This window comes from Lindgomyces ingoldianus (assembly GCF_010093535.1).
Source record: "Lindgomyces ingoldianus strain ATCC 200398 unplaced genomic scaffold BDR25scaffold_9, whole genome shotgun sequence".
NCBI classification, from domain to species: domain Eukaryota; kingdom Fungi; phylum Ascomycota; class Dothideomycetes; order Pleosporales; family Lindgomycetaceae; genus Lindgomyces; species Lindgomyces ingoldianus.
The window spans coordinates 334,639-356,131 of record NW_022985170.1 but is presented as its reverse complement, the minus strand read 5'-3'; the positions used below and the strand labels follow the sequence as shown (position 1 = coordinate 356,131).

The 21,493-nt window shown below is 52.3% G+C and overlaps 6 protein-coding genes across 6 annotated transcripts; 3 read left to right on the top strand and 3 right to left on the bottom strand.

Annotated features, from left to right (window-relative positions):
* Window positions 1–2,458: 2,458 nt before the first annotated feature.
* Window positions 2,459–5,095, bottom strand: BDR25DRAFT_129128 (uncharacterized protein). Its single transcript, XM_033683807.1, has 4 exons — window positions 4,065–5,095; window positions 3,875–4,012; window positions 3,162–3,814; window positions 2,459–3,116 (listed from the first exon to the last, which is right to left on the bottom strand). Exons 1-4 carry the CDS (start codon window positions 4,616–4,618, stop codon window positions 2,752–2,754), a joined length of 1,710 nt encoding a protein of 569 aa, XP_033549984.1. The 5' UTR covers window positions 4,619–5,095; the 3' UTR covers window positions 2,459–2,751.
* Window positions 5,096–6,294, bottom strand: BDR25DRAFT_129127 (uncharacterized protein). Its single transcript, XM_033683806.1, has one exon. The coding sequence runs from the start codon at window positions 6,246–6,248 to the stop codon at window positions 5,574–5,576; it is 675 nt and encodes a 224-aa protein (XP_033549983.1). The 5' UTR covers window positions 6,249–6,294; the 3' UTR covers window positions 5,096–5,573.
* Window positions 6,295–8,099: 1,805 nt separating this feature from the next.
* Window positions 8,100–10,556, bottom strand: BDR25DRAFT_257340 (nuclear matrix protein). The gene is made up of 7 exons (XM_033686473.1): window positions 10,114–10,556; window positions 9,987–10,065; window positions 9,820–9,938; window positions 9,148–9,765; window positions 8,942–9,094; window positions 8,534–8,856; window positions 8,100–8,477 (listed from the first exon to the last, which is right to left on the bottom strand). The coding sequence occupies exons 1-7, from the start codon at window positions 10,336–10,338 to the stop codon at window positions 8,108–8,110; spliced, it is 1,887 nt and encodes a 628-aa protein (XP_033549982.1). The 5' UTR covers window positions 10,339–10,556; the 3' UTR covers window positions 8,100–8,107.
* Window positions 10,557–10,696: 140 nt separating this feature from the next.
* Window positions 10,697–11,820, top strand: BDR25DRAFT_332804 (Swi3-domain-containing protein). Its single transcript, XM_033692784.1, has 3 exons — window positions 10,697–11,057; window positions 11,115–11,193; window positions 11,242–11,820. The coding sequence occupies exons 1-3, from the start codon at window positions 10,828–10,830 to the stop codon at window positions 11,755–11,757; spliced, it is 825 nt and encodes a 274-aa protein (XP_033549981.1). The 5' UTR covers window positions 10,697–10,827; the 3' UTR covers window positions 11,758–11,820.
* Window positions 11,821–12,031: 211 nt separating this feature from the next.
* On the top strand, window positions 12,032–16,146 carry BDR25DRAFT_332803 (antiviral helicase; the record flags this gene model as incomplete). Its single annotated transcript, XM_033692783.1, has 6 exons — window positions 12,032–14,740; window positions 14,789–15,065; window positions 15,120–15,307; window positions 15,364–15,543; window positions 15,595–16,061; window positions 16,113–16,146. 6 exons carry the CDS (start codon window positions 12,032–12,034, stop codon window positions 16,144–16,146), a joined length of 3,855 nt encoding a protein of 1,284 aa, XP_033549980.1.
* An 899-nt stretch (window positions 16,147–17,045) lies between these two features.
* Window positions 17,046–20,988, top strand: BDR25DRAFT_129065 (ARM repeat-containing protein). The gene is made up of 10 exons (XM_033683805.1): window positions 17,046–17,259; window positions 17,321–17,399; window positions 17,473–17,933; window positions 17,987–18,171; window positions 18,229–19,418; window positions 19,472–19,603; window positions 19,653–20,198; window positions 20,255–20,418; window positions 20,474–20,591; window positions 20,644–20,988. The coding sequence occupies exons 1-10, from the start codon at window positions 17,170–17,172 to the stop codon at window positions 20,814–20,816; spliced, it is 3,138 nt and encodes a 1,045-aa protein (XP_033549979.1). The 5' UTR covers window positions 17,046–17,169; the 3' UTR covers window positions 20,817–20,988.
* Window positions 20,989–21,493: the final 505 nt, after the last annotated feature.

Sequence of the window (21,493 nt, the reverse complement as noted above, 5' to 3'; positions counted from 1 at the left end):
TCTTCCTAATATCAACCTGAGCACGCATTTTTACCACCGCAAGGACCGTCCTCAGTCTCCTTGCTCCCACTCTTGTGGCACCAGTCACCCCAATCACAGTCAGCTGGATCCTTCTTGCCTAGGTGCACTTTCCTCGCGTTCCCTAGCCCTGCACCTTGACCGACCCCATCTTCCACGGCAAGCCTTGCAACGTCCGACATGTGAAGGCCCTGCGTTTCAAAGGGACCTGAAGACCGCATGATTACACGTGATATTTTCGTATTTCTCCGTCTCCAATTGACGCCTTTTCGAGCGTCACGGTCCGTTCCCTAAAAGGCAACGTCGATCCCACAGGGGCGGAAGACCATCTCATCTCACCCTCCAATTACAACACCGACATAGTATACGGAGAGAACACCCACCGGCATCCTTCGAGAAACAAGGCGAACTCCCCGAAGGCGCCCTCATCTCATTCCCCATCCTTCGCGCGACGCATTCGCGTCTTGAACAATGTCCGTTATCGCGGGTGGCGGGAGCTTCCGTCTCACAAAATTTCCCCTTCCACCCAACGTCCTTACTCATCAGGTACGGCGTTCCGGTTTGCATTAGCAGTGGAACAATTTCTTCCAGTGTCAGCACTGCTCCACCTGCCGACTGACACCTGGAGTCTGCCCCCGGACCCGAATCCGAAAGAAGTTCCCATATCCGACCTCAACTCCTCACCTTCTCCTCGAGCACTTACATAATACGCGGCCCTGCCTATACAACGCCTCGACTTCACCACCTCACACCGCTCAGCGGTCACAACCATGGTAAGGCGATCATATGATCACACGGATCAAGCTCCATCCCCGCTTGCCCTTGCGCCCCTCTCTCCTAGAACTTCTGGAAGCCGCTTGGAAAAAAGGCTATCCACGCTCACGACACGATTGGTTTTTGGTTCGCTCGAACCCTCTGAATTAAGCCTAAGATCTACAAAACGGCAGCCGCGGGCCTGGCAGCCTCTTGCGCCGCTGCAATCAATCTCATTTTCCATCTATCCACCACCCCATCATTTTAATATCGAGTTAATAACTCTAATAAACCTAAAATCCACACCTTAACCTTGTTTCCTTATGCATACAACCTGCATCATGTAGAAGGCAGGGCCAATACGCCTGCTCACATGCCCGCACCGCACCGCGCCAACCAACCATCCTCATCCATTTCCCCGCAAAAATATCTCGCACGGAAAGCGGAGGCTCGACCTCTTGGCGCAACGAAGCCTATTTAGCCATGGAAGCTTCGATTCTCAGGAACCGCATTCCGTGCAGCCCTGCCCACGCCGGCATCAACGCGCAACAGCCGTCTGGGGTATGGGGCAGAATAGATTGGTGTGATGTGAGGTGGCAGATGATCGCTTTTGGGCGGCTGAGAGCGAAGCCGCAGGGTCCCTAAGTAGCTCTGTCTGTATGGAATGTTCTGAGCATGAAGTGCAGCAGTTAGCGCTCAGTGCTTTTCAGGGACCCAGACAGCAGCTAACGCCAATCTACGGGAAGCCGCTCAGATTTGTGCGTGGCTTGCTCTTCCTCTCCAACCAAATCCTCGTACGAGGTCTAGAAGCATTGGAGATAGGAATTAGAAAAAGCATTCGTGGATGCTGTCGTACCGTGCGTGCGTGCTTTTCCCAGCGTCCCAAGGTTTCTTATCGCCAATGACCCTCTCTTTCGATCAAATTCATGCCGTGCGATTCCAGCGTCGCGGCTCTTCCTGCTTTTCCTTGCTAAGCTGCGCTACGCTATGCTGTCTAACATGTCGCTTTCACCGATGTCGCGCCCTCGCTTTAGTCGCTTGGATATAATCGTCGATGGTACGTACCGACATTCCTATTTCCCGTTGGCAAAAGAGCCATCGCCAAGAGGACAAGGCTCCCTGCATCTGCTAGAAACAACAAAGGACAAGGCAGGTCATTGGCTTGGCGTTCATTAAATCATGTTCCATTGCTTCTGTTCGTTGAGTAGCGAAATTTCTACAGCGAAATTTTGTACTTGTGTTTCTGTGGCATGGTATTGGATGTCGCTGGACTTTACGCAGATAGAAGTGAAGAATAGAAAGGCCCAAAACAAAACCAAAAGTTTGAAATCCACCACACATGAAAAGAATTGAACGTTGTGAAAAGTGTGGTGGACAAAAAAAGGTACATACATGAAGGGTATTCAAAAATAATCCAGCGCGCCATTACGACAGTTGTGTCAACACCTTGTTCGGGCTCAAACATTGCCGTTGAACATCGTGGAAGTAAAAACTCCGAGCCCCGCCCTTCAGAAGAAACAAACCAGAGACGAAGAGGGAAAGAGCCCACCCGGGGTCCCGCAGAATGTTTGACGCCGAAGAAGTTAGAGACGACGAAGTAGGAAGGCAGTATGAAACAGCCAACAAGGACAACTCTGCAAAAGTATCCCGAAAATAGGTTGCCAGAATCGGAAGAGAGAAGATTCAGTCGAAGAAATTTCCAAAAGCAGCCTCCATAGCCCGTCAGGGTCTCATATAGACAAACAGTTTCAATAAAAATAATCCAGCGCAGCGCAACATCCCGTTCCCGTTCCCGTTCCGTTTGAAGCCGTACCAGTGTTTCATCATGTCATCTTTAACTTTTCTTTCCATTTCCCCTCCCAACCATGAAGATTCATGCCACCCAGACTCCGTGTTGTTAGTTGTTGGTCTAGGCTGCAACGCCGAGTCCAGAATGAACGCCTCCCAGAAGAATTGATTGCAGCATAGCGCGGGTATGGGTCAGTACGATAGCGGTTGCTGTGAGGATTGGTCATTGTTGTCGTCGTTATCCTGGTTGGAGGATTCAATCACTTCGCCGAGCACAGCGCCCACGCCTGGATACTGTTCACTCTGCCCTGAGTCATTTCGTAGATAGGAGTTTTGGAATGTTGTCATATGGTGAGGCGCACTTAGTTGAGGCATCGCGAAGCTTTGGGGCGTTACGAGTGGTGAGCTTGAATATGTTGGGAATGTAGCCGTCTGCGGAGTCGTCGCGCTGCGACTTGGTCCGTAATGTGTACTCAATTCAATGCGTCTTGGCATGCCACTGGAGAAAGAGCGCATTCTCGAGGCGCTTCCAGCCTGGAATCCTGGGACGGGAGAGTCTAGAGCTGTTAGAGAATCCACTGAGAACTGAAAGTGTAACCTACAGGAGTAGCCAATACCATATGGCATCATCGAGCTAGAGAAAGATCTTGATGAGCCATCGCCACCCATTGATGAGTCCATATGATTTGAGTCGTTCGATCCGTTGAGGCCACTGTCATGGCCATTGGTGTAACTCATACTTGCTCGGAGCGGCGAAGAGAGTGATTCCGCGCGTGATCTTGCAACCCTATCGGCGTGAAGAGACAAGCGTGGTATACTGTGATGTGCGGCATATGCTGGGGAGGTGCTGACGGACATAGAGAAGGGGTTAGATCTCCTCGGGCTGCCTTCAAGCTGCGACGGAGGGAACCCAAATGGAGAGCCATCGTGACCAGTCGAGACAGGCGACAGAGTATCTGTTGCTGATTGGGGTGGAGTGAAAGTAAACCCGCCGAATGCAGGACTGATTCCAGTTGGAGAGATGTGAGACTCCATGGGGCCTCGCCGTAATGTGTCGATACTGAGAGGCCGCATCATGTTGCCTTCAGGAAAGCCGGGCGTATACGATCCAGGGGAAGTCAGTGGTGTTCCTAGACCGTGGGTACTTCCAAATGGAGAGTGGAGCGCCTGAGCCATGTCAAAGTCCTCAGGCAGAGCCCTTGACCTCATCATGCGTTCGCGATCATCGCTAGTCAATCGCTTCAGCTTCGCTCTCCTGTGATTGAATTAGTATCGCGCCATATTATCGCTAAGCTTACTAGGCAATGTTGCTTACCTGTTCTGGAACCAGACCTGCACCTGTCTGGGGCTGAGGCCAGGGATCTCTCGAGCAAGTCGCTCTCGATGAGCGGCATCTGGGTGGGCTTGACGGGTGAACTCGCTCATGAGGAATCGAGTTTGGTTATGTGTGAGTCTATGTTTGAACTTAGTACGGATCGAATCTGGAGTCATGTGAGTCGCCTTACCTGAACCTCTTCATTTTGCGCTTCTGAGCGCGCAGCTCAGCAGCAGAGATGGGTGGTTTGCCTTCTTCCTCTTTCACGGTTTGATCGCCGCTTTCTTCCCTTTCTTCAGTGATAATCTCGTCACCAAGAACTTCGGTCTTGTCTCCGTTCGCAGCCTCGTGTGGCGACGGTGGTGTCAACCTCGACACCGGACTGGCGGGGGCTGAACCACCAAAGGTCACCGTAGGCATGTCAGCCGACTCGATGTCATCGAGGTTGCTAATAGAGATGCGGTCTTTCGAGGGTGATGAAGTTCCGTTAGACTGATGATGCTTACTCTCTAGAGTGTAAGGGAAGCTTTTGTGTGTTCGAAGCAACGGGCGCTTCACGTCGAAATTGTGCCCGGTGACTTCAGCTTGGAGCATTGCCATGTCGCCGTCGGAATGCGCGGAAGTAACGTCCAAGGATTTGATGTCTGAAGGTTGCCAGTCGTTCTCTGCGGGAGTCGTGCTATACGCAGACATACGCGGCGAGCTGGGCGGAGAGAGCGGAATGAAGAGATTTCCGTCCACCATTGGCACCTTTCGGGACGGGTTTTGGGAAGTTGGAATATAGTTGTCTTTGTGGCTGAACCGCGTCCTGACAAGCTTCACAGTCAGCAACCGTCAGTGCCTGCGGAGGACACTTGCCCACCTCGTAGGACTGCCTCGTATCCCGATGTTTCCGGCGGATCAGTAGTTTCAAGGTAATTGACTGTGAGCTTGTAAAGAACCGACAAACTTCGACTTCGAAACTACTCTTGAGGACGTCGCGATCTACCCACCAGATGGCTGCAGAGGGAAAGGATCCGATGAGGCTTGTCAAATGAACAGTCTTGATCGGTCTCCAAACCCAGTGCGGGGTTGAATGCGGGTGATCGACGAGGGACAGAAGGCGTTCGCGATGCTTTAAAGCTGGATCGAGAGTATAAACCGCTCAATGCGTTAAGGTCGCAGGTCTGTCACAAGAAAACAGATCTGGGGGGGGCGTGTCGGAGAGGTTTGAGATTGCTGATATGCAGGACCAAGGCTGAATGGCTGATGTCGCACCCCCAAGAAAGGAATGGGGCGCGGAGTTTTGGTGTAACAAGGGCTCGAAATAGAAGCTGTTGAGGAGGTGATACCGTGAGCCAAATAAAGATGGACGGTGGCCGAGGACGTTGACAGACAGTGAGGTGAGCAGACGTTTAGCTCCAAATATCTGAACGCGTCCAGTCTTGGTCGACGGTACGGGGCCCTTTGTAATAACTTTCTGGAACACCACGGAGGCTATATCAGCGATAGCGGCAGGGGAGGCAGGGACAGATCATTCAGACAGAAAAGGCTTGACGACACTATCAACTCGACGATCCGGATAAATCGAGGTTAAGAGAAGACCAAAGACTGGGGTCAGACCACCGCCAGGGCAGAGGGCTTCTTGGGGAAACATGATATCCTTCGAGGATCTGGGAGCAGTTTGTTACACCACAACAAGCGTGACTGTCCTCGAGGGCTAGCAGGGCCCCAAGGCAAGATCGAAAGCACAGGGGTACGGTACCTCGGGACGTGACCCTTCAAGACGAAGGAAAAGCGGAGAGGCTTCTGGCGAATCGAAGGACGCTGGGATCAGGTGTGCTGTAGGGCACAAGGGTGTCCTTCTCGAAAGAGAATGTGAGGGCTGCGTGAACATGGAGGGCTCCTCCAGCGTGCAGAGGGACCAGGGGGGGGTGGAGAAAAACGCCGACGAGAGCAAGGCCTGATCCGTGGCGTTGAGCAATCGAGAGTCGAGGCAGATGGGGGCGCCATTATTGGCAAATGCATGGGCCAGAGCACAACGGGATGTCCAGGGACCCGCCAGCACGATGACAAGGATACTACAGGGCTCGGCAACGCTTGTTGCGGGGTCTCGCTGCTTTAGCGGATGTGCTTGGTGTGGTGGATGCCGCGGTGGGTGGTGAGGATGAAGGAGCTGCTCACCCAGTCCGCGCGTGGTGCTCACCTCGATGCTCACACGTCGAGTAACCAACACTTCTGCCATCCGGGCGAGCGTGCCTATCAGATGGCGGCCCCACGGGCGTCTGTGGCTTGACAATGCAATCCGCTGCAGGCGTTTCGTAACGGCCATGGCTTGCGAGATTGCGTCAGGAACATGCTGCATCCTCAGCCTTGCAACTTTTGAGCCGCCCATGGCGCCCTTCGTGCTGCATGAAAACCAAAGGCGCCTTCAGGTGTCGAACGAGCTAGTACGCAGATGTCGCGTCTAGCTGTATTTGTGTCCCTGTTGCTGCACCTGCACGATCGGTCGAGTGAGCGCCTCGCCGACAAGAGCTGCCAATAGTCGCGTTGTGAGCTGAGCGAGCGACAGATCTGGACGATGAGATCCAACGGCCAAAAGCTCGGCCCGCTCCGGGAAAATGCTGCTTCTGGAAGACTGCTGGTTGCAGCGCGCTGCAAGCGGTCTGTGGTTGACAGCGGTAACGTTCTACGACAACGTGACCCGCTGCTTGGACCACAACGCTCACTGGGGCGCACGAAATGGGCATGCTTCAGACAGCCGGCATTCGAAGGTACCTCTTGTATGGCTGGGTGAGGCGGTTACAATTTCCTTTAATCCACGACGCAGGGGCGATCTGCTCTCGCCATGATCGCTGCTGATGGAGAGCATGCTACCCTGGCGGCAGCGCTTTGTTCGATGACTTTCCGCGGTGATCAGCAGCCGGGTATTCCAGCGCGAGCCTGAGAGCGGCGGCCGCCCGTGCCAGAAGTGGACGTTCACCCGATGACGATGCCGCTGCAGAGGTCGTGTCGGCGCGGGCGGACGCCTACAAGCGAGGTGCAGAGGTGGAGAGGTTGGGCGCGCCATGCCGCCCAGCAACAAAGCCAGCACAAGAAGAGGGTGTGCAGAGAGGTGCGCCGTGAAGCAGACGGGCGACGCTGGATGTTTCGCAGGCAAACACGTTCTCTCAGAGTACGCAATCTGCGAGCGCAATGCCGAGGAGCTCTGCCCGTGTCTCTCCAAACGCGTGCCAAGACCAGCGGACGTGCCCAGGTGTGGTTCGACAGCAGCACCCCAACACACGGCGACGGACTGGGGACGCAGAGCGGGCAGGGAAATGAGCAGGAGGGTACAGGACGGGTAGCAGTAGCGAAAACCGATGATTCTTCCTGTGTGTCCGCCGCGGATATTTCGACGGATCATTGGGTGGAGGGCGGCACTGTCGCGGAGGTTTGATGGCCGCCATGGATAGCTCGCTTGACCACGGAGAAGAGTGCAGCGCTCAGCCGGCGGCCAGCGAGCAGCGGCAGGATATCGGGAGGGTGGAGGGAGGCTGCTACAGGCTGCGCGGCCACACTTCTGGCTGCAAACGACAGGCCCCAAGAGACGCGACGAGGCACAGAGGTCCCTTTCATTTCGGGACGCTGCAGAATCGCCCACAACAGCGGATCGATATGCTGACAGCGCATACTCAATGAGCCTGAACTTCGGCCAATATTCACAGCACCCCCTCCATCATCGTCGCCGCTTTGCTGACCCCCGGCTCGCACATGGTCACGGTTGTGTCCAGCTGTAGACTGGAGTGCCGGGAAGCACCACAACAGCTAGCCAGGGACTGCGCGACGGACTTCTCGGAATGGCTTTTCTGCAGAGTGTGAGCCTGGCATGCGACAGTTCACTCCAAGGAGCATATCGCCCAAGTTATTCATCAAGCTGCGGCGCCCAACTCCAAAAGCCTGCCTGCGCCGCATTACGATTCTAGCCGCAAATCGTGGCGGTTGCAAATTTAGTGGCACAGTCGGTTGGTGGAGCACACAGGCTGTTGGCTGATCACGATCGTGGGGATCGCTCGGAGCCATGCAAGTTTTCTGCCTCCAGTCCTCACCCCATGTCCTTCTTCGCACGAAGTGTCCAGCGGCAAGCGCCACAACCTCCTCATCCTGCACATCCTGCACATCATCGTAAAGAGGAAGGCTTCATGGCAGATGCAAGCTTCGCACCGCCCTCGACAATTGATTCCTATCTCGTAGAGGCGCCGTCTGACCCTGTTACTACTCCGCCGCCGCGTCCGCTGTCACTTGACTCCGTTGGTCGGCCCGCTGCTCCTCGACGCTTTGATGTTGTTCTTGCGGAACTGAATCCCTGCCTTCCGGACCTGTGGGCGCATTGTCTTCGCCTGCCGCCTCAATCGAGGTGACCGGCTGAAAGAGCCTCTCCAGAGGTTTACCATCCTCCAGCCTGTCGAATAAGCTCAGCCGGCTCCTCGAGGCTATGCGAAGCGCTCGCCATGTGTTGCTTGTTTTATGCTCCTCCTTCTGGCGCTTTTCCTCTTCCGATGTAACCATCTCCTGGTCTATCTCCTGGCCCGGCTCTGTGAATGGAACGCGACTCACATATGTCTCTGCACTTGGCACATCTAGTCTGACCTCTCGTGAGCACATGGGCTATAGCATGGTTATCGGACGAGCGGAACGTACCTCTGAGCTAGCTTCAGCTGCCTCAGCTGCCTCAGCCCCTTTTCGTCGTCTGTGCTGCTGAGAAACCCCAGAGTCCCATCTTCACTCCAGGGCTTAGAGATTTTCCTGCTGTTGACTCCTTTCGATGCCCCAGATTTCGCAACCAGGAAATCTTTTGTGGGGACTCTATCACGAGTAAAGGGCTGGCAATTCTCCATTTTCCACCTAACCCAGTTCTTATCGCGTGAGAGGACGGTATCCACCATTCGATAGTAGAATTTGCCATCCGGCCCATCCTGCAGGTAATTTGCGATGGAGTTCTTGATGCCCAACGCCCACTCGGCCTGCGCTTTGTGGTCAGCCGAAAGGATGATGATATGGTGGCACAGCGAAAGGTTTGGGGCCGGGGGAGGGGTGGCAAGGGCTTACATCCTCGTCGCGAAGTGTGTAGCTGTACTGCATCGCTTTCTGTGCATTTAGATAGTATGGTTTCTTTTTCGCCTTCTCTGTCAATGAGAAGAGGAAGTCAATCAGAATGAGTGCCTGCACTAGGATGTGCCGTTGGAAGGCAAGGTCGCTCAGCTGTTTGCAGTTAGGCGAGGCTCCGAGCTAATTGGGGGCGGCATCAAACGTACCTCAAGCTTGAATAGATCGCGGCTAGTGAGGTACTTTGGATTGAAAGTGCTTGCCAGTTCGTTGTTGTCGTCATCTAATTTCCGCTTCGTGCCTCTCTTGCTGTCCGAGTCTCCAGTCTGTATGACCTTGGGAACTTCCTTGAACTTCGTGAGCGTAGCCTCCAGATTCTTTTGAAATTGCTTAAAGTTATCCCCTTCGAAAAGCCTAGGAGGATTCGAGAACGACCCTTGCATAGACCAGAAGTACGAGTAGAGTTCGTTGATGTCCATCGCAGTGGACTTTTGTCCTTCAGGCTTTACAGTTGTTAGTTTGCTGTCCCTCTCTTCAGACTTTGGCGTTGATCTGGCATCTTTGACATCTTTGACAGAGAGACTACTGTCCACCTGCATACTATCCTCATCCTCATCCTCAGTCTTCAAATAGTCCTCAAACGTGGTGACGTTCTCGACATGGAAAGTTCCCCGCAGATTGACAGAACTCTTGTCGCCCAGGGGAAAGCTTTGGAACAGGAAGACATAGACTCGACCGCAGAAGACGGCGTCATCAGCTCGGGACAGTCGGCGGAGGAGCTCATTGCATGAACGTAGGATAACCAGATCCTTGTTCTTCGAGTTATGCTTATAACTGTTAGCAGTTTGAACAATTACTCTAAGGTCTAGAGACACAAGTACCGCAATGATGGTTTCTCTTCGAGACTCGAGATAATTGAAGACGATTTTACAGCCATCGAGATCTCGATCGTCGAGTAGCTCCTCAATGAGTAGTAAAACCAGTGATGAGGAACACTCGTCTGGGCCAATTAGCGCCACCATCGCCTTCAAATCCCGAACGCACTTACCTCTGTCCCCACAATATTGGAGGATGTCGAGAAGATTCCAAATGGAGACAAAGGAAGGATCGTCTATTAGAGCGGAAGCCTACTGATTGTTAGCGACAAGTTGATCGAGCGTGAAAGTGGTACTTGCCAGGATACTGTAGAATACATGTTTTGCTGCACCCTCGATGGCAATCATATGGGAATCTGAGGCTTCTACAGTCGGGCCTAGAAGACTCTCGTTATTTGTAGCAAGTTTAGATACTTGCAAGGGCGGGTCAATTGAGGTGGCTTGCTTGATTGTCCGCGCACGTTGCAGTAACTCCTCGAGTTTGGCAGTTGTGGCGCCGACAAGTGCTGTATCAGATGCGGCCATGATGAAGTATAAGTACAGAACAGTATCCGCGGTTCTTTCAGTCTGCTAAGTAGCTGTCCAGGTGTTGGGTGGACGGAGGCAAGCAGATACGCAGCGCGGGATTTGAGCTGGCTAGAAAACTCTCCTCATCACAACGTCTTCCTCAATTGAGCACGTGAAGTGGTGAAAGTGCTTGAGCACAAGAGCGATAGGCAAACCACCAGCTGCGTGAATGAAACTTTTCGTGGTGGTGCAAGACCCTGTCGGCTCGACTGAAGTTCTAAATAAGGTTTCACGCTATTGTCGGCTGGCTGTCTTGGCACGCACTATGTCATAGCTCATCGCCTCGACACGCGTTCCAGCGCGTCTTTCGTTAATGAATGTTTCCATGCATCTTAATCCTGTTGGGGACTGCGAAGGCAACAAAACCAGTCCAACCACCGCCGATCTGTTTCTAGAGATAGCCTGCCCGACATTGACTCCATTCGTCTCACAGCCTTGGGGGGAGACATGATGGCCTTGACAACTCCTCCCCCAAACGTGCCGACTGCTGATGAACTGGATGACATTCTCAACGGCATCATAAACGGCGAAGACGCTTTCGATACGAGCAATATTCAACCAAGACAGGAGGTAGAGAGCAGGCCGAAGGCGGCGGCAACCGATTCTGGATTGGGCATCGATGAAGAGATCAAGATTGTAAAAAAGCGGCAACCGATTCCCAAGCTCGATGACAATAGGTTTGTGCATGCACTGTACGCCAGATCCAAGATATATTATTTACTCATTCAGTATAGACTACTCTCCGTAGGTGGCGTTCCTAGACTTAGAAGGATCTGCAAGGAGCGCCTCAGATTCAAAGGAAAGGGTCACGAAGTCAGTTCATATTTCTATCACGATTTCCAGCCGCTGACACATTCAAAGTATGGAGATGTTGCCCGAATGTTGAACATGTATCAGTTGTGGTTGGACGATCTCTACCCTCGGGCTAAATTCGCAGATGGGCTAGCCATGATCGAGAAGCTGGGGCACACAAAGCGCATACAATTTATGAGGAAGGAGTGGATAGATGAGGGGAAGCCCAAACACACCACGGAAATCGATTCAGACGAGAATGTTGTCTCTGCACCAGATAAGTCGAATGTGCCTGGAACAGATCGGATGGACGATATCCCATCAGGGAACACGGCAGAACACACTGTTCATTCTCCACGGGAAACAGAGCAGGGCAAGGCATCAAACCAACCAAGGGGTCCGAATGACATATTAGATGGTGACGGGCCTGGAGAGGACGAGCTAGATGCGTTGCTTGCGGAAAGTACAGAACCGACTTTTGCTCCCACGCCAGTAGCATCGTTGCTACCAAAGACAGCGGATATTGAGGGAGATCCTTTTGCCGATGACATGGAAGCTATGGCAGAATTGGAGGGGATGTGGTAAATTCATGCGGGCAGTTCTTCTATTCCTGCATAGCGAGGCGCACCCGCGAGATGTACGTCAGGGCACCGCGATAATGTATATCTCATCATGCAGAAAGTTGTTAGTGCCCACCTGAAATAGACGTGACTGTGCGTGGAGGAGTTGCAACTGACAGTTTAGCCTTGGCAAAGTGGGTCGGTCCTCTTTTCGCCGAGGGGGTTTGCTGAACAACACGACCAACGAATTTGGCATCAGAACACAGCCTTTGTGGAAGAGCCACTCACCACGCGTCAAGATGGAGGGCATCCAGGCGGCGCTTGAGAAGGTTCGCCTGATCGGTACTGGCAATAGCACAGAGAATCCAGGCTGGGTAGACTCACTCCTAAAAGAACAACGCCCACACAAACGACTGAGAAAAACCCAAGAAGCTGTGAAGCAAGAACTCGAACAAGAGTTCCTTACGCCGTCAGCCTCGTTTAACACGCAATGGCTGAATCGGTTACAGCAGCGCTGGGATGCTCCGACCGATTACCGTGGCCTTTTTGACATCGCACCAAGCCAGACTCGCACCATCATCCGTTTCACTCGGGAGGGACTTGAAGGCCGGGTAACAGGATATAAAGAGGTCACAGTACCAGCAAGTTCCGCTACTGCCAAGAACTCCACTTCACTTCTAAGGAAGCCCGCCAACAGGGCGGAGTTTGTCCGCGGCGCATCCGGCTTTTTTCCTTTTGCTCCAGGTGGACTCGACGGAGTAGAGACTATCGCGGCCATCGAGGACGAGGCCATTCTACGTCAAGAGAACGCCAAGGCTAAGAATTCCAGTGGCCTAGACAGGGTCATTGACTTTAGTGCTGAAGCTGGCCTCCTGGAAATCCCTCCAGGATTTAGTAGAGGTCTTGATTTTAACAAGAAGGCTGCTGTAAACCTAAAGGCTGCTGAAGAAGTCGAGAAAACATTGGGAGAGGAGTCAGCTTCAGCCGCGAACGAAAAAGCTGTCGAAGATGATGGGATTGATGACAAAGCGATGAACAGCCATGTGTTACTCGACAAGGGTGAAGCGCAAGGTGATGACGAAATCGATTCTTTACTTCCAGTTGAGTTCCCTGCCTTAGCTCCCCATGGGCCTCTTGCATTGGCTTCTACCAGGCAAGGTACAAAAGAGTGGGCCCACATGGTCGACGTGAACCGTGAGATTACGAACTTCGGTGAGCTTGTTCCTGAAATGGCGCGGCAATGGCCATTTGAATTGGATACTTTTCAAAAGGAAGCCGTTTACCATCTTGAGCACGGCGACTCGGTCTTTGTCGCGGCGCATACATCTGCAGGCAAAACTGTCGTTGCAGAATACGCTATTGCATTAGCAGCGAAACATATGACCAAGGCCATCTACACTTCACCGATCAAAGCTCTTAGCAACCAGAAATTCCGTGACTTTCGCCTTACGTTTGACGATGTTGGCATCCTTACCGGAGATGTGCAGATCCGGCCGGAAGCCAGCTGTCTGATTATGACCACTGAGATTCTTCGAAGCATGCTATATCGCGGAGCTGATCTTATCAGAGACGTTGAGTTTGTCATATTCGACGAAGTCCACTACGTCAACGACCTTGAGCGAGGCGTAGTGTGGGAGGAAGTTATCATCATGCTTCCAGAGCACGCCACGCTCATACTGCTGTCGGCGACAGTGCCAAACACTTACGAGTTCGCTTCATGGGTGGGACGAACAAAGAAAAAGGATATATATGTTATATCCACCCCAAAACGCCCAGTACCCCTGGAACACTATCTCTGGGCCAACAAGGCGATGCACAAGATTGTCACCGCAGACAAGAAGTTCGTTGAAAGCGGCTGGAAGGATGCAAACGATGCGCTTTCTGGCAGAGACAAAGTTAAAGCCCCCCCGGCTAAGGACGAAGCACCTGGTGGAAGAAGTAGTAACCGAGGAAGAGCCGGCCCTGCTGGAAACGGACGAACCAGGGGCCAGCAAGGAACTCAGCGAGGCGGCACTCCGCGAGGCGGTAGCCAACAGCTACAGAGAGGACGAGGCAACATCGCCAGGACGGGCCGCGGTGGGGGCAGGACTACAGCTGCTCAGGATCGAAATATCTGGGTTCATCTTGTCCAGCACCTCCGCAATAAGGACCTCCTTCCGGCCTGTATTTTCGTCTTTTCAAAGAAGCGATGCGAAGAGAACGCGAACGCTCTTTCGAATCTTGATTTCTGCACTGCTGCCGAGAAGAGCGCCATTCACATGACAATTGAAAAATCAATTGCTCGACTAACTCCGGAAGATAGAGAACTCCCCCAAATTCGACGCTTGAGGGAATTGCTCAGCCGCGGTATCGCAGTTCATCATGGCGGCATGCTACCCATCGTCAAAGAAGTAGTTGAGATCTTGTTTGCAAAGACTTTAGTAAAAGTGTTGTTTGCCACGGAAACATTCGCCATGGGCCTCAACCTCCCAACGAGGACTGTAGTATTTTCCGGTTTCCGTAAACATGATGGGCGCAGCTTCCGAGACCTCCTCCCTGGCGAATATACTCAAATGGCTGGCAGAGCTGGGCGAAGAGGGTTAGACCCCGTCGGTTCCGTCATTATCGTGACTCAGGGAGCAGATGAAGCGCCGCAAGTGTCAAGACTCCGGCAAATGATTCTCGGAGATCCCACAAAGTTAAGATCACAATTCAGGCTAACGTACAATATGATGCTCAATCTTCTTCGGGTAGAAGCGCTGAAGATCGAGGAGATGATAAAACGAAGCTTTAGCGAGAACGCAACACAGGCCCTGCTTCCGGAACACGAGAAGAAGGTCAAACTGTCTGAAGATGACCTCGAGAAGGTGAAGCGCGAGTCCTGCAAAACTTGCGACGTTGACCTTGAATTGTGCCATCAAGCTTGCATGAACTATCAGCGATTGACTAACGAGTTGCATTTGGGACTGCTTACCAATCCAGTCGGGAGGCGAGTCCTCGGTCCAAAGCGCTTGGTAGTCTACAAAAAGGTAAGTTTGGAGTTTGAACATACCATTTTTGCTCACTAACAGCATTAGGATGGCTTGAGGACAATTGGGATGTTACTACAAGAAGGCACCAGCAAAGGGAATGAGCCCACGGTCAAAATCCTCGAGATTTGCCAGAACCGTCAGAGGAAAGCTGACGACCTCTTGCCATATCTTGCTCCGTTTGCAATGTTCTTCAGGCACTTACCTACGAATGAAAAGGAATGGATTCTTAAACCAGCTCTTATTCCTTTAAATGACATTGAGTGTTTTACAAGGACCATCATCGACATCCCAGAGCACATCCAGAACTTGAACAAGAGAAAAGGTAAGATCTCTGTTTCACCAATATCGTTCTTTCTCACTGATGGCATATTTTAAGAAGCTCTCGACCTTGCTAGAGACCAATTCATACCACTTTGCAAGTCATGGGACTACAATGATTGGGATGAGTACGATTGGGGTAGAATCAAGACCCTCGCTTTCCGAGAACTTGATGAGGCACGGCGGAGGGAAGGAGAGGTCGCGACGCGTCGGGAGTGCTTGAAGTGCCCTGATTTCTTAAAGCACGTACGTCCAAGCAAAATCTCGATCTTGATATTGTAACCCTAGGCTGACTAATTCAGTTTGCGATGGAACATGATGAATGGATCATCAAGGAAAACATTCTGCAGCTTCGGCAGCTCATGTCGGATCAGAACCTTCAACTACTACCCGACTATGAGCAGAGAATATCTGTACTAAAAGATCTCGGCTTCGTTGATGAGAGCAGTAGGGTAGAGCTCAAGGGCAAAGTTGCTTGCGAGGTAGAATACGCAACCGTTGAGGTGCAATATCGTTGCTAACATGGTCATCAGATTCACTCGGCTGATGAGCTCGTGCTAACCGAACTGATCTTAGAAAACGTCCTCGCAGAGTACGCTCCCGAAGAGATCGTTGCATTACTCTCAGCTTTCGTATTTCAAGAGAAGACAGACATTGAACCAAGTCTCACAGCAAGTCTTGAACGCGGCATGGCCAAAATAGTCGAGATTTCAGAAAAAGTCAATCACCTCCAAACAGTTCATCAGGTCATTCTCTCCTCAGACGACTCCAACGATTTTGTCAGCAAACCGCGTTTCGGAATGGTGGAGGTGGTGTATGAATGGGCGAGGGGCATGTCGTTCAATCGCATCACGGACTTGACCGACGTCATGGAAGGCACCATTGTCCGGATCATCACCCGCCTAGACGAAACATGTAGAGAGGTTAAGAATGCGGCTCGAATCATTGGCGACCCAACTTTGTTCCAGAAGATGGGGACATGCCAGGAGCTAATTAAACGGTATGTTCCAACAAGTTTCTCGACGAACAGGACGCTGACAGTGCGAAACAGGGACATCTGTAATTGCGCAAGCTTATACCTGTAGACGGTTTCATTCCAGCATGGCGAGGGCGTCGGATGCCGACCGAGTTTCGGATCGAGTATATGGGAATGCATTATAGGTTGGCGAGGCTGATTCGAGGAGCAAAGAGCATGTGTACGGTAGTTGGTGGAGTTTCAAGTGGGATTAGGGCTTCCGGGTCGTGATTCTCAGCATGGACGAGTGACAAAGGTAGATACTGCCTGACACGAAGATAACCTTGACCCCCTCTGCCCTGTGGTGCATAGCAGTTCGCGCTGCTAAATGTCAAAGAGGCGTATGGTCTGGGTTGGGCACGGTGCCTGGCGGCTAGCCCGATTCGGCCACTTGGGTGTACATCCAGTAGGACAGAGTAAGACGGCAATATCACGTACGCCCGACGTTAGCATGGGACTTGATACGACGGGGTTAAACGCAGGTTCACAATTGAGGATATGAAATGTGATGGCATGTATATCTGATGCAGGCCAGGCCCTGAGGCATCAGAGGGCCGGAGAGCGCCGATGTGGCTTGATTGGACAGTTTGTGGTGGGCTGTCGCTTCCTGAGACCCGGAGAGAGACAGTCGAGCAGTCTGATGTCGGGGCCCCAGGACAAGACGGCGGCTCACGATAGGAGATCGAGGTTCATACATAGGTACCTAGGCAGTGAGGCGGCCAGCGGGTTGCAGCAGGTGTGCAGCAGCGCAGGATGCCTGCCGGTAGTGGAGCGGAGACCACGTGCCTTGGCACCCACAAGAAAATGCATGTCCCTCGTTAACAGTTGGAACCCCTCCAGCTAGTCTCTGCACGCAGGGCGACCGATTCCAGGGCACAAAACATCCACAGAGCCCACCATCACTCCCTCGACGGGCCGCACCTCTTCGCACGCGCGTACCTGGTGCTGCTCGCAACTCGCACCGCTTTCAAGGCTCCCCCGCCTCACCGCACGTCCTCGAGGCCGCCGTCTCTGGTCGTACCTCACCTCCCTCCCTCCGCCCAGTGCTCACAGCTCACACGCAGCCCACACACGTCCCACGCCCGCCGCCGCCATGGACGTTGCTGGCCTGCGGGACCGCATCCAGGCCACTCTTGATCCGAATGCCGCCATCCGGCAACAGGCCGAGCTCGATCTCAAATATGTGGGTGCAGCCGTTCCCACGCCACTGTTGATGTTGACATGGCACTGACCGCGGCTTCCAGGCCGAAGACAAGCCAGGCTTCACCGACGCCCTGCTGAACATCCTCGAGGCCGAGCAGGACAACGGCGTGCGATTGTCAAGTACGGTGCCCTCCGCGCGTGTCATACCCTGCTCTCTGTGCCTTTGCTTTGCTGACTGCCTGTGCGCCTCCAGCCGTCGTGTACCTCAAGAACCGCATCTCGAAGGGCTGGGCCCCCGCTGAGGAATTCAGCCATGCCAAACCCATCCCCGAGAACGAGAAGGACTCCTTTCGAAACCGCCTCGTGCCCATCCTCGCCGCATCACAGACGCAAGTGCGCGTCCAGCTCATCCCCACTCTCCAGAAGATCCTCGCGTACGACTTCCCCCAGCGATGGCCCAACTTCCTCGACATGACCATACAGCTGCTGAATGCCGGAGACGCCAACTCGGTGTTTGCCGGCGTGCAGTGTCTGTTGGCAATCTGCAAGATCTACCGATTCAAGTCGGGTGAGAACCGGGTCGACTTTGACAATATTGTGGCCATGTCGTTCCCGCAGCTGCTCAACATCGGCAATTCGCTTGTCAATGAGACCAGCCTAGAGGCTGGCGAAATCCTACGCACAGTCTTGAAGGTGTACAAGCATGCCATCTATGTAAGATCACTCGCCGCGTTGGAATGGCTGTGTAGACGCTGACGGCGACGCAGTTCGATCTCCCGGCGTCGCTCCGCGAACAGGGAACCATGGTCGGGTGGTGTACGCTCTTCCTTACAATTGTAGCCAAGGAGCCGCCGGAATGCTCCCTCCCAGAAGACGTGGATGAGCGCGAAACAAACCACTGGTGGAAAGCCAAAAAATGGGCGTATGCGAATTTGAACCGGCTCTACGTCAGGTGGGTTGTTCCACGGCATGTTGTACATGCACGAGCCGGCTAATACAGAATTCTCAGATATGGCAACCCTGCGACTTTGGGTAAAAACAACGACGTTGACTACACCGAGGTGGCAAAATACTTCATCACTAACTTTGCGCCTGAAATCCTGAAGGGATATCTCACACAGGTGGAGAAGTGGGTTGGGAAAACCGGGTGGCTTTCCAAGGCCTGCCTGTACTACACGCTTAATTTCCTGGACGAGTGCATCAAGCCCAAGTCAATGTGGAATCTGTTGAGGCCCCACACAGAAAACCTCATTTCGCACCTCCTCTTCCCAGTCTTGTGCCAATCCGATGAGGATATCGAGCTTTTCGACACCGAACCTCAGGAGTATCTGCACAGGAAATTAAATTTTTACGAAGAGGCATCGGCGCCTGATGTTGCCGCTACGAACTTCCTTGTTACACTCACCAAGAGCCGACGAAAACAAACCTATACCGTGTTGAACTTTGTCAACGGCATCGTAAACCGATACGAATCCGCGCCCGATAACGAAAAGAATGCCAGGGAGAAGGAAGGTGCGCTGCGCATGATTGGAACCCTTTCTGGAGTCATACTCGCAAAGAAGAGCCCGATTGCGGACCAGGTTGAATACTTCTTCGTGCGACATGTCTTCCCCGAGTTCCGGAGCCCTCACGGCTTTCTCCGTGCCCGTGCCTGCGATACTTTGGAGAAATTTGAGGCGCTCGATTTCAAGGACCCGAACAATCTAATTATCATTTACCGCAACATTTTGGAGTCAATGGCGGATCCCGCCCTCCCCGTCCGCGTCGAGGCTGCGCTAGCACTTCAGCCACTGATCCGGCATGATATCATTCGAAGTAATATGCAGCAGAATATTCCTCAAGTCATGCAGCAGCTGCTGAAGCTAGCGAATGAAGTCGATGTGGATGCTCTTGCCAACGTCATGGAGGACTTCGTCGAAGTATTTGCTGCCGAATTGACACCATTTGCTGTCGCCCTAAGCGAACAACTCCGCGACACTTATCTGCGTATCGTCCGAGAACTACTGGACCGTCAAACGGGTAAGGATGATGATAATGAGTATGGGGATTTCCTAGACGACAAGAGCATTACCGCTCTCGGTGTGCTTCAGACGATCGGCACCTTAATCCTGACCCTGGAGAGCACTCCCGATGTGCTCTTACATCTGGAGACTATTCTCATGCCTGTCATCACCATCACTCTGGAGAATAAGCTCTATGGTAGGCGATTTTTCCTAGTACGAAGTGCTACTTTGTCATTAATCTGTTCACAGATCTGTACAATGAAGTTTTCGAGATCATCGACAGCTGCACATTCGCAGCCAAGAGCATATCGAATACTATGTGGCAAGCTTTTGAATTGATCCATCGCACATTTAAAGCCGGCGCAGAACTATATCTAGAAGGTAAAGCAATTGTTCTGGTATTTCTGAGAACGACACTCACCCTGTATAGATATGCTTCCCGCATTAGAAAACTTCGTCAACTACGGCACACAGACGCTCTCCCAAAACCGAGGGTATCTCGAAGCCATTGTGGACATGGTTAGAACAATTTTCAAGGACGATAAGGTAGGTGGTGTAGACCGCATATGCGGCTGCAAGTTGTCCGAGATCATTATGTTGAACATGCGCGGTCACGTTGACGACTATGTCCCTGAGTTCCTCGCACTCACTATGACGGTCCTCACCAACGATGAACCAAAGGTCAAGTCGCTTCGAATTCATTTGATGGAGGTTGTCATCAATGCGATTTATTATAACCCAGGGTTAGCCCTTCATGTGCTCGAGAGCAATGGCTGGACGAACAAGTTCTTCAGTCTTTGGTTCTCGAGCATTGATAGCTTCACCCGAGTGCACGACAAGAAGCTCTGCATCTCAGCAATTTGCGCGCTCCTCACTTTGAGGGCGCAGGATGTCCCCATCAGCGTCCAGCAAGGATGGCCGCGACTCCTCCAAGGCATCGTGCGGCTCTTCCAGACACTTCCTGCAGCCATGAAAAGTAAGCAGGGCTCCCCTCCATTTTGAACAAGAGTATTTCTAAGTGAAAATGTCCAGATCGCGAAGAAGCCAAGAAGGAAGAGAATTTCGAGTTTGGCAACGACTATGATGAAGAAGAGGATGAGGAGTGGGAGCAGGATAATGATTGGAACAATGAGGCAGAAGAGGCCGAGGATGTTAAGGATGAATCCGCCGCCTATCTAGAGTTCCTCAATGAAGAGGCATGTCCAACAACCTTATAACAAGAGACAGCAAACGAATACTAACTCAACACAGGCCCGGAAATTCACCGCCGTGAGCGAGGAGGAGGACGACGAACTCGAGGAGGAGAGCCTACTCGAGACTCCGCTCGATAAAGTCGAGCCTTACAGCATGTTTAAGCATGCCTTACTTCGTAATTCACCCTCCTCCTTTTCATGCCCCTTACAACTAATAACAATGAGCAGGTCTCCAACAAGAACAGCCTGCCCTTTATGAAAACCTCACCAAAAACCTTAATCCCGAAGAACAACAAGTTGTTCAAGCCGCCGTCCACCAAGCCGACGTCATCACTCAGGCTGCCGCACAAGTTGCGCAGGCCCAGATTAACCCAAATGGGAATGGCGTGCCTACTCAATAGTCGTCATCCCAGTGAACCCACACTTGTTCACTGCCCCATTCCAAAACCTGTCTTGTCCCCCATCCGACGCGTCCCCTTTCCTTTCCACAGGATATTCTTAATACCTTTCTCGGAACCCCCTTTTCAGCTTTAGCGAGCATGACAGTCGTGTTCAGACATCTCCCCTGGCGTTCGTTGCTGTTCGGTTAAGTTTGACTGGCGTATTCGTGTGGTTGGTTGGGTGGCTGGCGGCACGTCGTAGTTGCAAAATGGAGGTTGTACGGATGGAATCAAATGATACAGATGGCTTGTGGGCAACCACTATTTCTTGGACGGGATGCGCATGAGGGTGTGAGGACGACGGATCAGATGGGCTGGATGATGAATGATGGATCGATGATCTGGATTGGAATTGATGGATTGGAATGGAATGGAATGAAATGAATGACGTTGTGATTAGATAGGTACCTCAAGACCAAAGAAACCCCTCCCATAACCCCCCGAATATGATCCCCGAGATTTAGGATGCATGCGGCAAGAGTTGTGTGATCTATTTGCGGAAATTCAAAGCCTTCAAATTATTAGCTCCATTCATCTTTACTCCTGATTAATCTTTTTCTTTTTCCGTCAGTTCGTACTGAGTAACAAACAAATTTGTGTATTCCCTTGCAACAGTCGCCCCCTACACTTCTAGTTGT

Excerpts from the sequence above, each read along its gene's own strand:
- BDR25DRAFT_129128 (XM_033683807.1), bottom strand. The coding sequence starts at position 4,618 with ATGGTGGACGGAAATCTCTTCATTCCGCTCTCTCCGCCCAGCTCGCCG. Across the intron at positions 3,815-3,874 it reads CAGGTCTGGTTCCAGAACAG|GAGAGCGAAGCTGAAGCGAT; the intron begins GTAAGCAACATT and ends ATTCAATCACAG. Across the intron at positions 3,117-3,161 it reads ATATGGTATTGGCTACTCCT|ACTCTCCCGTCCCAGGATTC; the intron begins GTAGGTTACACT and ends TAACAGCTCTAG.
- BDR25DRAFT_129127 (XM_033683806.1), bottom strand. The coding sequence starts at position 6,248 with ATGGGCGGCTCAAAAGTTGCAAGGCTGAGGATGCAGCATGTTCCTGAC.
- BDR25DRAFT_257340 (XM_033686473.1), bottom strand. The coding sequence starts at position 10,338 with ATGGCCGCATCTGATACAGCACTTGTCGGCGCCACAACTGCCAAACTC. Across the intron at positions 9,095-9,147 it reads GCGATCTATTCAAGCTTGAG|CTGAGCGACCTTGCCTTCCA; the intron begins GTACGTTTGATG and ends AACTGCAAACAG. Across the intron at positions 8,857-8,941 it reads ACACACTTCGCGACGAGGAT|GCCGAGTGGGCGTTGGGCAT; the intron begins GTAAGCCCTTGC and ends CACAAAGCGCAG.
- BDR25DRAFT_332804 (XM_033692784.1), top strand. The coding sequence starts at position 10,828 with ATGATGGCCTTGACAACTCCTCCCCCAAACGTGCCGACTGCTGATGAA. Across the intron at positions 11,058-11,114 it reads CCCAAGCTCGATGACAATAG|ACTACTCTCCGTAGGTGGCG; the intron begins GTTTGTGCATGC and ends CATTCAGTATAG. Across the intron at positions 11,194-11,241 it reads TCAAAGGAAAGGGTCACGAA|TATGGAGATGTTGCCCGAAT; the intron begins GTCAGTTCATAT and ends ACACATTCAAAG.
- BDR25DRAFT_129065 (XM_033683805.1), top strand. The coding sequence starts at position 17,170 with ATGGACGTTGCTGGCCTGCGGGACCGCATCCAGGCCACTCTTGATCCG. Across the intron at positions 19,604-19,652 it reads CGCAGAACTATATCTAGAAG|ATATGCTTCCCGCATTAGAA; the intron begins GTAAAGCAATTG and ends CACCCTGTATAG. Across the intron at positions 20,199-20,254 it reads ACTTCCTGCAGCCATGAAAA|ATCGCGAAGAAGCCAAGAAG; the intron begins GTAAGCAGGGCT and ends GAAAATGTCCAG.